This window comes from Oryctolagus cuniculus, chromosome 1, assembly GCF_964237555.1.
Source record: "Oryctolagus cuniculus chromosome 1, mOryCun1.1, whole genome shotgun sequence".
NCBI lineage: Eukaryota > Metazoa > Chordata > Mammalia > Lagomorpha > Leporidae > Oryctolagus > Oryctolagus cuniculus.
Genome location: NC_091432.1, coordinates 118,829,457 through 118,844,914, shown reverse-complemented (window position 1 = coordinate 118,844,914; position 15,458 = coordinate 118,829,457). Strand labels below are relative to the sequence as shown.

Here is a 15,458-nt window from a genome sequence, read left to right as displayed (position 1 = left end):
CTCCCATGGGGTGCAGGGCCCAAGAACTCGGGCCATCCTCCACTGCACTCCCTGGCCACAGCAGAGAGCTGGCCTGGAAGAGGGGCAACCGGGACAGAATCCGGCACTCCGACTGGGACTAGAACCCGGTGTGCCGGCGCTGCAAGGTGGAGGATTAGCCTAGTGAGCCGCGGCGCCGGCTTGTAGATATCTTTAAATTAACCCACTGGCAATCTGAACAAGTAAAATCACATCTAAATCCATTTATTTAACACAACACAGATATAAAACAGCAGCAGCTCTTTCTAAATGATTGTATAAGAAAGGTGGTCAAATTACAAATCTACTAAGAACTAAGACCCACTTGTCAAATTATGTATGTCACAAACCATGACCTGTAAGCATGCTCAAGTATGGAGTATCATGCTAAGACCACAATTTTAATAGTACTTTTTATGGATAAAAATGTTCTAGGAAGAAAGAGAGATATACCTCTAAGACCAAATTTTTTTTAAGACTTTATTTGTGAGGCAAAGTTACAGAGAGAGGGACAGAGAGAAAGGTCTTCCATTTGCTGCTTTACTCCCCAGATGGCCACCATGGCCGGAGCTGAGCTGATCTGAAGCCAGGAGCCAGAGGCTTCCTACCGGTCTCCCATGTGTGTTCAGGGGCCCAACGACCTGGGCCATATTCCACTGCTTTCCCAGGCCACTAGCAGGGAGCTGATCGGAAGTGGAGTAGCCACAACTCAAACTGGCAAACATTTGTGATGCCAGTGCTGTAGGCAGAGGCTTAACCTGCTACACCACAGCCCAGCCCCAAAGACCAAAACTTTTTAAAATAAAAAATAATCATGGCAATAGCGATAAACAGTATAAACTATTCTGTGCATCACTATTAGCTCCCTTGCAAAAGCTTTACCAATGGGTGGGCATCTGAAGTAGCAGTTAAGATGCTGCTTGCTTGAGACGCCAGCATCCCATATCAGAGTGCCTGGGTTTGAGTCCCAGTTCCACTTCCAAATGCAGCTTCTTATTAATGCATACCCCGGAAGGCAGCAGTGATGGCTCAAGTACTTGGATCTCTGTCACATACATGGGAGATCTGGATGGTGTTTCTAGCTCCTGCCTTTGACCTGTCCCAACCCTGGCAGTTGCAAGCATCTGGAGAGTGAACCAGCAGATAGATCTCTGTCGGTCTCTCTCTGCCTTTCAAATAAAGTAGAAATTAAATTTTCTTAAAAATTTAAGGGGGCAGGAGTGAGCTGCTACTTAGGATGTTCACATCCCATATTAGAGTGCTTGGGTCTGAATTCAACTTTGGTTCTGATTCTAGCAGTACTTGGGTCCACGCCACTCAGATGTCAGACCCAGACTGTTTCCTGCTCATGGTATTGGCCGGGCCCAGACCTAGGGAGTGAACTAAGTGAATAGATCTGACTCTGTCCTGTCATTCCGCCCTCCAAATTAACAATTAGAAAAAAACCAAAACATGTTTTGAAGCAAAGCTCTACCAGTGATCATTATATAGAAAATCATGGCACTAGAAATTCACTGCTACAATCCTCAGCTGAACCTGCCACGCTGGCAATCAATTCAATTTGTTTCTGTAGTCAGTTTCCTTTTCTTTCTCCACATGGATTATTTCAAAACTTCTACATTCTTCTGAAATTCTCATGACCTCCTCCATCATCCCATTACTTAGCATACGATGTCATCTCCGCTCTCAGAACATAAAGCCATTAGACAGAAACTACTTTAACTTGTTACTACTACAATTTCTAACTTACACTGCTCCCCAGCCTTTCCTTCATTCCATCCTCCCACCAAATAATCATTCCTCTGCCTATACTATGAAGTCCATACCCTCCTCCCCCCCTCAAGGGTACTAACCCTCAAGGATACTAATGCTCTTTCTCTTATACTTTCAGCCTCTTCCAAGTTCCTCTATCTTTATTCAAACAGTCAACATGCTTACACTTAGCCAACCTTTTTATTTATTGATTGCTTCACTCAAATATTTTATTAGATCTACTACATGCCAATCATTATTCTAAGAGTTAAGTATTCAGCAGCAAGCAAAACAGACTAAACCCTAGGTTCTACAGAGAAGAAAAGGTATTAAATGTAACAGTGGAAAATAAAGAAGTGTGTTGAGGGGAGGGAGGTACAGTTTTAAAGGGAATGACCAGGAAACGCTTGTTAAAAGGTTGACAACAAAGTCAATGTCCAAAGAAGGTGAGAGAATAAGATTTACAAATATTCATAATTCTCACAGAGAAAAATACTACCAGGCATAGGGAACAGTCATGACAAAAACAGTGAGGGAGAAATGTGCCTCCAGTACCTGAAGAACAGGAGAACAAAATAGCTATGGCCAAGGGTTATAGAAAGCAGTACTGAGATCTGAGAGGTAATGAAAGGGACAAGTTATGCATGATCTCATGGGACATGAAATGATTTTCGTTCATACTCTGAGTAAGAAACACAGCACTAGAGGATTTGAGTAAAACAGTACTTTGGACTGATTAGGATAGGTGGAGGTGGGAAAAATATGGTCAGATTCTAGATGTTTGAAAAATAGGTTAACAGAATATCCTAGTGAACTGAATGTGAGGTGAGAGATAAAGATGGCTGAAAAATGACTCCGAGGTTTCTGACAAGGAGGCACCTGCAAATTAACCAAGACAGACAAAACCGTGAAAGGAGTATTTCTGAAGGGGAAAAGTCAGCAACTCAGCTTGGGACACAAAGTTTGAGGTGCCTAGTCCTATCTCCTGAGTTACATTTACACATACACACAAACTCACACACCCACTATTTTCACTTAGCTCCTCAAATCAGTATGTCCAAAATCAAATAAAAATTTCCCAAAATTTTTCCTCCTAAATTATCAGAACCCATGACTCATTCTAGATTCTTCATTCCCCTTCATTTTCTACACCTAAACAGTCAGCAGTCCTATCAATTCTAGCTATTAAATTTCTATTGCCACTAACATATTCCATGCTACCATTTTCTCACATTTAGGCTACTAGTATAAAAACCTATATGACTTTGATTTTTATCCCATTCATCATAAATGAAGAAAAATAGACAGAAAAAAAATTTTTTAAATGACCACATCATTTTCTTGCTTAAACTTTCAAGTGTCCCCAATGGCCTTAAGCTAAAACCCCAAATCGTTCACACGGTTTACAAGGTCCTTCTCTGGAACTTAGGCACTATCTTCCTCTCCAGCATCATCTAAAACCTCTCCCTCTTCTGTCTTCAACCATTTACTCAACAAATATACACAATACACTGTGCTAATAATTAGTGATACAACAATAAACCAGACAGACATGATCCATGTTATAACCTTTCAAGTTCCTCAAATGCACAAAACTTTCTAAAATCTAAGACTTTCCAAATGTTGCTTCCTATGCTTAGAATTAAATCTGCAATTCATCTTACCAGCTCCCCTTTAATCTTTAAATCTTAGAGTCAATGTCATTTCCTTAAGAAGAAAGGTCTTCCCTAATCTCTAAGATTTAGTCAAATGCTTAGCTGTTAATACTCTGACCATCCTTTTCATTAATATAATCACCCCAGTACAGAGACCAGTTATTTTATCGTTGATGTGTGATAACTTTTTTATTGCAGAGAAAATACATGTATTTTAACAATATTACCTTTCTTGAGTGGCTTGTTGTACCATCTATCTTTTTTTATGTCTGGAATGGTAATCCTTACTGATGGATTCTCAACTAGGATTTTATGCAGCAGAGCTGAAGAAAAAACAATAAGACAACATTTACAATAGAGTCATGCAGGTTAGAAATCATATGGCAAGGCCAATATTGTAACACAGCAGGTTAAACCACTGCCTGTGACACCAACATCCCATACAGGCGCCAGTTAAAGTCCCAGCTGCTCCACTCCTGATCCAGCTCCCTGCTAATGGCCTGGAACGCAGTGAAGATGGCCCAAACATTTGGGCCCCTGCACCCACAGGGGAGACCCAGATGGAGTTCCAGACTCCTGACTTCAGCCTGGCCCAGCCTGGCTGTTGCGGCCATTTGGGCAGTGAACAGAAGACGGAAGATCTCTCTCACTCTGTCTCTTCTTATCACTCTGCGTTTTAAACAAAAAAACAAAAACAAAACAAAACAAGCCCTCTTAAGTATTTTCAGTATCAAATTTCATTGCTACAATATTTCATGTTCTCAAGCTACTTCCTCTTCCAGTTTTTGAAAACAAATTTACTTACCAAAAGCATTTTAAGAGACAATAATATAACCAATCATCAACCTAAGGTATCTTATCTTTTTTTTTTAAAGACTGATTTATTTATTCCAAAGTCATAGTTACAGCGAGAGAGCAAGAGACACAGGGGGATGACCAGTGGTCGGCCAAGTGGAAGGCAGGAGCTTCCTCTGGGGCTCCCACATGGATACAGGGGACCAAGTACTTGGGCCATCATCCTCTGCTGCTTTCTCAGACACATTAGCAGATGGGAACTGGAACAGTTGGGACTCTAATCAGTGTCCATATGGGATGCTGTTGCAAACAGCAGCTCAGTCTGCTGCACTACACTGCCAACCCTCTTAATTATCTTGATAAAAAATTCACACATGTCTCAGGGCTGGCGCTGTGGCAGTGGGTTGAGCCTCCATCTGCAATACTGGTATCTCATGTGGGCACCAGTTTGAGTACCAGCTGTTCCACTTCAGATCCAGCTCCTACTAATGCACCTTGAAAAGCAGAGGAAGTTCACCCAAGTACTTGGGCCCTCACTACCCACATGAGAAACCAGGATAAAACTCTTGGCTCCTGGCTTTGGCCTGGCTCAGCCCTGGCCCTTATAGCTATTTGGAGAGTGAACCAGCAGATGAAAGATCTCTCTTTCTTCTCCCTGTAACTCTTTCAAATAAAATAAGTAAATCTTTAAAAAAAAAATCCATAAACGTTTCAACATCAAAATTATATTCTAAGGAACTGAAGATTAAAATGTGATTATCATAAAGACACTAAATGAAAATATATGGCACTTTCGTTATAGAATGGCATTAGGTATAGAAAATAGCTTTCTAAACATGGCATTGCAGTTAGAAACCACAAATGACCATATTTTTGAAAAATAAAACCTCCACATGTCAAAATAGCATAAAAATTAAATTACATGACAAATTTTGTAAAAAGTATTTGTGACAACTGCAAGGCCAAATCACATTAATATGTTAAAAAACTTTCAAAGCATAAGAAAAACTATGTCTTCTCAGCACAACTGAGCGAAATAGAAAGCAAATAAGAAACATTAAAGTATAAGCCTTTATTACCATTAAATTTAAAACAAAATTAAAAATTGTACCATTATTTAAACTGGAAAATTAGTTAAAACTTTTTAATAAAAAGTGATGAGACTGATGAAATATGAATCTTCTGAAAAGCAATTTGGGGGCTGACACTGTGACATAGCAGGTAAAGCAGCCACCTGCAGTGCCTGCACCCCATATGGACGCTGGTTCGTGCCCCAGCTGCTCCACTTCCAATCTAGCTCTCTGCTATGGCCTGGGAAAGCAGCGGAAGATGGCTCAAGTCCTTGGGCCCCTGCAAACACGTGGGAGACCCAGAAGAAGCTCTTGGCTCCTGGCTTTGGATCAGCTCAGCTCCGGCCACTGTGGCTGACTGGGGAGTGAACCAGTGGATGGAAGGCTTCTCTCTTTCTCTACCTCTCATTCTCTGTGTAACTCTGACTTTCAAATAAAATAAATAAATCTTAAAAAAAAAAAAAAAAAAAAAAAAAAAAAAAGAAAAGCAATTTGGTAAAGTAGCCATAATAATTAAAAACTACACACACTAAAAAAAAAAATAAAAATTAAAAAAAAAAAAAAAAAACTACACACACCTTTAATCCTACAATTTCACTTCTAAGGGTTTATTTTAGGAAGTAATTTAAGAGTACATGTAAATTTAAAGTTACATGTATGCTTATCCTATGACGGTAATTAACAATGTTTGTGGAAAATGTAATTAAAAGAGCTTATTTTGGTGCAAAAATTTTTGAAATCTATGTCTTTTTTCACAACATATATTTTCCATTAACTTTTTGAAGACCTGTTCTATGCATGGACTTGAAAGTGTTTTGAATCAAAATAAACTTAAGTTTTAATCCCACTCTGCACAAATGTTTTGAGGCTCCTTCACATCTCTTTATGACAGTGAAAATTTAGGAAAAATCTAAAATCTCCAACAGACTTTTTCCATGAAACAGAATATTATCAGAGCTTAATGGCACAGATCTACAATGATAGCATGAAAAATGTTCATGAGGCTGGTGCTGTGGCGCAGCAGGTTAAAGCTCTGGCCTCCAGCACTAGCATCCCACATGGGCGCCGGTTTGAGTCCTGGCTGCTCTGCTTCCCAACCAGCTCCAAGCTGGTGCACCTGGGAAAGCAGTGGCAGATGGCCCAAGTCTTTGGGCCCCTGCACCCATGTGGGAGACCCACGAGAAGCTCTTGGCTCCTGGCTTCGGATCAGCCCACCTCCAGCCATTACAGCCATTTGGGGAGTGAACCAGCAGACAGGAGAATGAACTCTCTGTCTCTACCTCTTTAGTATCTCTTTCAAATAAATAAATCTTTAAAAAAATAAATAAAAATGTTCACAGAGCATTAAAGCCAAAAAACAGGTTATGAAACAGCTAGTGGAATATAATCTCTTTTTTTGGTGAAAGTATACCTGTTTATAAATAATATATACGTATAATAAATATACTTTTATTATATATATTTACTACAAAGTGTAGAAGCACATTTAATACATATAATATTTCTTAAAAGCTACTTACTGGGGTTTTAAGGTTTTTTCTTAATTTATATTCTCTAGTTTATTTACAAGGATCACAGATTATTTACATGATCATTTAAATGTTAGTAATTTCAAGAAAAAATTCAAATAGCACAAGACTTCATTATCAAATTAATCAGAACTTTTAATCAAGATAATATAGTTACCTAAAGGGGCAGAATCGATTTTTTTCCAAGGATTGAGGTATGTTTTTTTTTCTTTCCAATCAGAATATTCCTGACAACTGTCACTGGGCTGGTCCCATGGTAATTCTAAAAATGAAAGAAATCTGTTTTCTCAGTGTTCATATCATTAGAAAGATTTCAAGAGAAAATAATAAATAATATAAATCCATGAAAAATTTCCTCCAAATTAATATTCACTACAGTTTTCAAACTAAGAATGCCACTTAGAGAAACTCTAGAGGCACTTCAAAAGATAGAGGAACCACTTTTTGCCCTACTCTCTTCCAAAGTGTTCACATGAATCAAGATTGTTATTGTGATTTTAAGAAATAACTATATATAAGACTTCTAAAAATCTTCAGGATTGTATGCTCCAAGTTTTATAAGTAAGTTATTACTTGTGATGTACTTAATGTCTGTACACTGCTCCCTGCTCACTTCATGTTGAAATACCAAAATATATATGCTGAAATCCTAACTCACAATGTGACAGTATTTAGAGGTAGGGCTTTGGGCAAGTGATTAGGTCATGAGGGGGAAGCCCTCATAAGTTGGATTATTGTCCTTATTTTTAAAAATGCCAGAGCTTGCTTCTGTTCCTTCTGCTCTATGCCACGTGAGGACACAAAGATGGCCTTCTACAAACCAGCAAGAGGGCTCTCACAAGAACATGGGTATCATGGCACCTGATCTCACATTTCCAGCCTCCAAATCTGTGAGAAATGTCTACAAATTTCTGTTTACAAGTCATGTGGTCTGCCGTACTTTGTTGTATAAATTCAAACTGATTAAAATGCTATTATATAAACATAATATAATAGGAGGATGAGCATATAGACTAGCAGTTAAGATGTCTGCATCCCATACCAGAGTATGGAATACATTCCCAGCTCTAGCTCCTGACTCCAGCTTCCTGCTTAGGGACACCCTGGGAGGTGGGGTGATGACTCAAGTAATTGGATTCCTGTTAGCCACATGGGAAACCTGGATTCAGTTCCTGGCTTCTGGGTTCAGTTCTGGTCCAGCCTTGGCTATTTTGGGCATTTAGAGAGTGAACCAGTAGATGTGAGTGCATACTTTCTCTTTCTCTCAATTATTTTTTAAAACAAAAAATTTATAATATGGACTCTCTTGGTTTATTTAATTGATTTTAGTGCAAAAAAATCTGACTTTTCTTAGGACAGGAATTTGCCATGGTCTTACCTCCAGCCAGCATTGCAGTAAGTACTATTCCACAGGACCAAACATCAACTGGTTCTGCATGAAAATCTTTTCTCTTCAGAAGCTCTGGAGCAACATAAGGTAATGTACCACACATCTTGTTCAATAAACGCTCACGATTATTATGCCGAAACACTGTGGCCAAGCCAAAGTCGGAGATTTTGAGGTTATCTAAACAAAAAGAAACAAGGATGACATTGAACATTTTGCAAACAGATAAAGGAATTAATTTCTATTGGAAAAATCACTCGTGTTACTTAAAATTCATAGAACTTTCTCTACCTTAAATGAAAATATTCTCTACCTTAGATGAAAAAAATAAACAAAAAGAAATGTTTAAATGTAAGAAAAAGTAAAAGGCATTACCACCTATACCAAAGTTAGGAAACAGATTCATCTCTTCCATTAACTTAAGAGAAGTATCAACACACACCAACAGTTTAGACTAAGTTAAAGGAAAATGTTGGAGTCACAGGGGCTATGTGGGACCAGCACTATGGCATAGCAGGTTAAGCCACAGCTTATAGCACCAGCATCCTGTATGGGCACCAGTTCAAGTCCTAGCTGTTCCACCTTCAATCCAGCTCCCTGCTAATGAGCCAGGGAGGACAGAAGAAGATGGCCCAAGTACATGATCCACTGCCACCAACATGGGAGACTGGGCTCCTGGCTTCAGCTTGGCCCAGCCCCAGTAGTTGAGGTCATTTGGGGAATGAACCAGCGGATGGAAGATCTTTGTCTCTCCTTCTCTCTCTGTAACTCTGCCTTTCAAATAAATAAATCAATATGTTTTAAAGGGCGGGGGGGCTGTGTTTCTAGAAAAGAGCATTCCCAAATTCCAAACATGAGCTGAAAGTAGAGCAATGCCTTTCATCACATAGCATGGAGGGCAGGAAGAAAACAACAGTTACACATTAGGCACACCGCAGTCAGGATTTTCAACTTAATTTACACTTGATGAATACTATAACCAAATGACAGATATTATATTAGCCAATGCAGGTGGTAGATAAATCATTGAAAAAGATAATAGATAATTATCATGAAGTTTATGAAAATACAGAAAATCATAAGGATCTAACCCAGACCCGTAAGTAAGGGAAAGCCATCTATAAACCTTTTTAGATGATAAAAACTGATAAAACCTTTTTAGAAGGCCATATGGCAAAAGATGTCAAAATTTGAATATTCATTCCTTGAGTCAGCACGTTCCATTTTTTTTTTCATTAGACAGGAAGAGTGAGAGAGACAGAGAAAGGCCTTCCTTCCATTGGTTCACCCCCTAAATGGCCACTACGGCTGGCACGCAGCACCGATCCAAAGCCAGGAGCCAGGTGCTTCCTCCTGGTCTCCCATGTGGGTGCAGGGGCCCAAGCACTTGCACCATCCTCCACTGCCCTCCCAGGCCACAGCAGAGAACTGGACCAGAAGAGGAGCAACGGGGACTAGAACCTGGCACCCATATGGGATGCTGGCGCCACAGGCGGAGGATTAACCAAATGAGCCACGGCACCAGCCCCAGCACGTTCCCCTTCTAAGACCATATCCACAGAAACAATCCCACAAATTCAAACACAAGGATACTCAAAGCAATACTATTGGTAAATAACTTAAACATCCATCAGTAAAAAGACTATTTAATCTCATAACAATGTGTACAATGAAAACTATGGAGGTAGCTACTTTAAAAAAAAAGCACAAGATATATCCACATTCACTGCCATTGAATTTTGGGATATAAACCAGGAAAAAGGCTAGTGCTGTAACAAATTTTTATTATAACATGACTCAGTTTTTGTGCTGGACCAGTGCACAAATATATAGAAGAGGAATCACTATTCTATTTAAGTTAGAAAGTTAATGCCTCAAAATAGGGGACTGATTCTTTAAAAAATCAAGTACATTCACACAACATAATATTTAAGTAATCCTGATATTTACTTGTATTTGACTTCAGAGGTAGCCAGAGTGATCTATCCTTTAAATAGCTATCTGTAACTTTTTTTAAAAAAGGTTTATTTATTTGAAAGAGCTACAGAAAAAGGAAGAGAGAGAGAGAGAGAGAGAGGGGAAAGGGGGAGGGGAGGGGAGGGGAGGGGAGGGGAGGGGAGGGAGAGGGAGAGGGAGAGGGAGAGGGAGAGAGAGGTCTTCCATCCACTGGTTCACAGTTCATAGAAAAGTGGAATTAGAAGATAAGTGTATTTTTTAAAAGATTATTTTTAAATTTTTTAAAGCTTTATGAAAAAACTAGCAGAAGGCTAAGTAACTAAATTACATGGTTGGACAAGATCTTGAAAGTACCTTAGTCCTATTAGTCAAGTTTTTAAATTATCTTTAAATATTCCTGATAATTAATTTTTTGGTGCCGGCACTGTGGCGCAACAAGTTAAGCATCTGCCTGCGATGCCAGCATCTCATATGGGCAACAGTTTGAGACCCAGCTGCTCTATTTCCGATCCAGCTCCCTGCTAATGCGCTGGGAAAGCAGCGGAAGATGGCCCAAGTACTTGGGTCCCTGCAACCACCTGAGAGACCTGGAAAATGCTCCAGGCTCTTGGCTTCAGTCTGGTCCAGCCCTGGCCATTGTAGCTATTTGGGGAGTGAACCAGTGGATGGAAGCTCAATCTCTCTCTCTCTCCTCTCTCTCTCTGCCTCTCCCACTCTGTAATCCTGCCTTTCAAATAAATATTAATTAAAAACATCCTTGAAAAATTACTTAGTGTTTGGCTCTGATGTTATGAAATCCCAAAGCAACCTATTCCAGTTTTGAACAGATCCATTCATGGGAGTCAACAATCCCAAAAGCAACTTAATAGATTTGATCCATAAAAAATAATGTGTATATATACACACACACACACAGAAAGAAGAAAAAAGGGGATGGGGGCGGGGCATGTTAGCATTATGGCCAAGGAGGATAAGCTGCTATCTACAGCGCCAACATCCCATAGGCAATAGTTCGAGTCCTAGCTGCTCCACTTGCAATCCAGCTCCCTGCTAACATGCCTGGGAAGGCAGCAGAAGACAGCCCCTGTGACCACATGGGAAATCTGGAAGACACTGGCTCCTGGCCTCAGCCTGGCCCAGTTCTAGCTGTTGTGGCCATTTATGGACTGAACCAGTGGATGGAAGATCAATCCCTCTCTCTGTCTCTCCTCTTCTCTCAGTAACTCTGCCTTTCAAATAAAATAAATCTTAAAAGCATAATAAATAAAAAAATAAAGATATGACCCACTTCTCTTATCTGCTAAGTTCATTCATTTAATAAGTATTTCTGAAAGCTGACTTTTTGCTAGTTTACAGCATTAAACAAAATAAAAATCTCTTCCTCACATAGCTAACATTTCTTTACTTTTTAAAATTCTCACTCTACAATCTAACACTTTCACTAACTATCCCTCTCAGTTATATGACATCTATAAAATAACTAATTTTCTTGCATCTTTATCCAACTCATAAATTAAAAAGTGTGACCAGGACAAAGCTTAGATCCAGGACACAACAGATACTTACTTTTATTAATTCATGAAAGACTTAAAAACAAGTATTACACTTAATCAGCTAGTGAGCTACCCTTGCTCAAGGTCAGGCTTCCCTACCTCATCTACAATGATATAATGAAAGTCTTGAAAAGTCCAAATAAACTAAGTCTTCCAATTTTCCTTGACTTCTCAGATTTTTTGTCCTGAAATTTAGTAAGACAAAAGCCTTGATCCTACCTTGAATGGCTGTAATAAGTATCGGAGGCAGCATTAAATCATGCCAAACTTACCCCTTTCATCCAACAGGAGATTTTCTGGCTTAATATCCCTATGTGTTATCCCAATACCATGCAGATAAACCTAAGGGAGAGGCACCAGGAAAAACATCAGAATTTGGTATTTCATTCATACTAATTTTAAGTAAAAGGACAACAAACAATTGTACTGACCACTCCTGCCATGAGTTGGTGGAAGAACCTCTGAGCATCCTGTTCAGGCATGCCTATGTCTGGCTCTGTAAGAATTAATGATAACGCTTAGTTTATTGGATAAACATAACCAGGCATCAATCACAGAGCTTCTCAGTTCAAAACTTAAGACATCTGTGATTCTATTTTAGCTAACAGAATCTGATGCTAACAGAAGACTCAAGAGTCTATAAACACATACACTATTGAACTCATATTTTCTGGTCTGTTCAGTGGCAAAAATAAACTAACTTCACAGGAAAATTAGAGAAACAACAAACCATCATTCAAAAATACAAGTCATGCTTTAAAAGTTCCGGCATATTGTATAGTAATTCTGATTTATTTAGCCAACATGGAAATCTAGGGCTATTCAAGCCAATTTCATTATGCATTTAACAGGTTTAAACTTCATACAACCTCTCACACTACAAAGCCATAAATGTGAAGCTATTAAGAAAAGTTCTATCGACTCCCAGACTTTTGACTAAGATCAAGTATAGAAAAGTTCTATTGTCCATTACCTTTTTATAGGTAACTTTGATTTCCATTACCCTCAACTCTCTCCTGAAATTCACACTGGAGATTCTAGTAATCTTAATACGTAGGCTTTAAATAATGAAGTGAGATTCACAGAATGTATTTTATGCATTTCTAAGTGCTCTGCAGTATCGATCCTTTGAATTTGCATGGAATAGCAAATAGAATTTACTTAATATTTACAAAGTAATCCTAGAAAATTCTGTTACTTCACTTAAAGAAGAAAAAACAGTATTTTGGATATGTATATGTATACAATGATTTCATGTAACTATAATTTCTATAAAGAATTATACAAGCCAACAGTATGTTGTATTTATGATATTTACCATGTAACAATTCACTGGTCATAAACTATAAAAAAGTAATCTTTATTAAAGCCACTTATATCACTCAAAAAAAGGTTTTCTTTCAGTGATTCTATATATGCTCTCATGTGTTAGTACAAGCTGCATGAAAAAAGACAACTTATTCCAATTTCATTGTTGCACTAGCAATTCTGAAAGGATAATAACCAAACAGCCCCTCAAGATTAAAAAAAATTAGAAACAGAATAATTATCTTAAATATTTTCATACCTATTCTGTCAAAAAGCTCTCCTCCACTGCAGTACTCCAAAAATAGATACTGGATATTGCCTTCTCTCCTGTGACCATAGAATTTTACTACATTTTCATGATTTAACATTTTATTGATACAAATCTCTTTCTTAATATTTTCCGGGCAGTCTATGGCACGCTTCATGTCCACAATCTTCACTGCAACTGCCTCTTCAGTTATTCTATTCACAGCAAGTTGAACTCTGAAAAGGAAGAATTACAATAACACTCCAGATATTTTAATATTATTTCTCTTAAAACTTCAAAAGATTAAACATGACTTGCACAATATCGCTTTACCTTTAATTTCTCCACCAAGAAGAAACATGGTTTCTACCATGTTTACAATTGATACTATTCCTTTTTGAAACATGAACTACTGTAACACGCCAGAGAAGTCATTACAGGGACAGGCATTTAGCCTAGATTTTCAGACTTGGCTTAAGATGTCCGTATCTCAAATCAGACTGCCTAGATTAAAAAATCTAGCTCTAACTTTTAACTCCTGGTGACTGCTAATGCAGATCCTGGGAGCCAGCGATGATGGCTCAAGTGGTTGAGTTTCTACCACATATGAGACTGGACTATACTCTCAGGTCCTAGCTTGCTCCAGGCCAGGATGTTGAAGGTATCTGAGGAGTAAACCAGCAGAAAAGAGGTCTCTCTGTGTCTGTTCTTAAAAAAATACATAAAATGATTTTTTAAATAATTTGATTATACACACAAAAGTCATTTAATAAATGCTTGATAACATAAACTAAGTTAGGAAAACAACAATTCTAGGCGACATCATATTTAAATGTTATATTCATATAATTTTGATCACATTATCTAACATTTATTAATTCCACACTACACATGCCTATGGTAATGTTCTAAGCACCATTATTGCCATCTTACAGGTAAGAACACACAAACACACATTAGGAAGAGTCCTGGGGATCACAAAACAACGACAACGTGGTGATAGACTGAGGATCTGAAACCAGGAAGGCTATCTGGAGTCTGTTCTTTTGCCCATTTAACCACTATGCTTACCAAGAAGAAATATGTGGGAGGGGAACCATGAATTCAGTTCTTTACAAAGAAAATGTTTAAAAAAATAAATAAGAAGCCAGGAGTATATATTAATCCTCACAACAGACTGTACAATTTCAGATGTCTTGCATTTCAATTGTAAAGATCTGTTCTCTAAAGAGCCGCTGAATTAAATAACACAACTCCAACGAATGTGCACACAAGCCAACAGTTAACTAAAGCAAGCATGAAGGCAAGGAAAGATAAGGATTCAAACTCACTCTCCATAGGCACCTTCTCCCAGGGTTTGCACCAAGTCCCAATCTTCCACAAAGGGCACTGCCATGACTCCACCAAGAACCACGGCTGTAAAACGCAGGAACCCAGAGAATATGCGGGATGAGTCTAAGCGGCCATCACCGGTAAAACCACTGAGCTTTGGGTCCCCCACAAGACCTGCTGCCTCCCCCTTAACATCTCATCCACGTTTATCCAAGTCTTTAAACCACAGCAAGTTTTCTGAACGTGGGCTTTTCGCCGTGTAGATCGCAAACCCCATCCCCATGCACACCGAAGGCCGAAACTGCGCCCTCACCCGGCCTCCCCAGGAAAGTCAAGGGTGTGAAGAGGGGCTGAGGGGCAAATGGCTTCCAGTGAACAAGAGCGGGGTTGGGACAGGTGAGTCTGAGGACGACAGTAAGGCGCTGCGGCTTGGTAGAGGGGGAATAAAACGCCAACTGCAGCCCCTCCTCCCCACTCGCTGGGTACTGATTCCCACCTCACCACCCCACCCCCACCCCACCCCACCCCACCCCACCCGCACCCGTCCCAAAGGCCGGGAGGAGCCCGGGGCGGGGCCAAACTGCCCCGAGAAGCGGAAGGAAGGGCTGAGACCCACAAGGACGGCGCCCAAGCCTCTGGGGACGCCTGCGGCAAGGTGGTAGCCTCTCCCGTTTCCCCCCGCCCCCTACTCACACAACGGAGACCCCCTTAGTACTATACACCTCCACCTTCCGAAACCGCCTCTCCGCGGGAGTCACTTCTGCCTTCGCCCGTCAACGATAACTTTCTCACTGTGTTCCTCCTCACTAACTTCCGAACCCCTTCCCCGGGTTCCTTTCCCACCCAACCGGCCACT

The 15,458-nt window shown here is 39.6% G+C and overlaps 1 protein-coding gene across 4 annotated transcripts in view; it reads right to left on the bottom strand.

Moving 5' to 3' along the window:
- CHEK1 (checkpoint kinase 1) overlaps positions 1-15,458 on the bottom strand; it is a 34,110-nt gene that overhangs the window by 16,028 nt on the left and 2,624 nt on the right. The window contains exons 1-8 of one of the 4 annotated variants that reach the window (XM_051848229.2): positions 15,331-15,450; positions 14,602-14,686; positions 13,283-13,506; positions 12,147-12,211; positions 11,988-12,057; positions 8,198-8,386; positions 6,977-7,081; positions 3,653-3,748 (exon numbers count right to left, since the gene is read on the bottom strand). In XM_051848229.2, coding sequence (XP_051704189.1) covers positions 3,653-3,748; positions 6,977-7,081; positions 8,198-8,386; positions 11,988-12,057; positions 12,147-12,211; positions 13,283-13,506; positions 14,602-14,666 — 814 coding nt within the window. In that variant the 5' untranslated portion in view covers positions 14,667-14,686; positions 15,331-15,450. Of the gene's footprint in view, positions 1-3,652; positions 3,749-6,976; positions 7,082-8,197; positions 8,387-11,987; positions 12,058-12,146; positions 12,212-13,282; positions 13,507-14,601; positions 14,687-14,915; positions 15,111-15,295; positions 15,451-15,458 lie in introns of those variants that run through there. The other 3 variants (XM_051848218.2, XM_002708661.5, XM_008259670.4) reach the window with 3 other exon arrangements.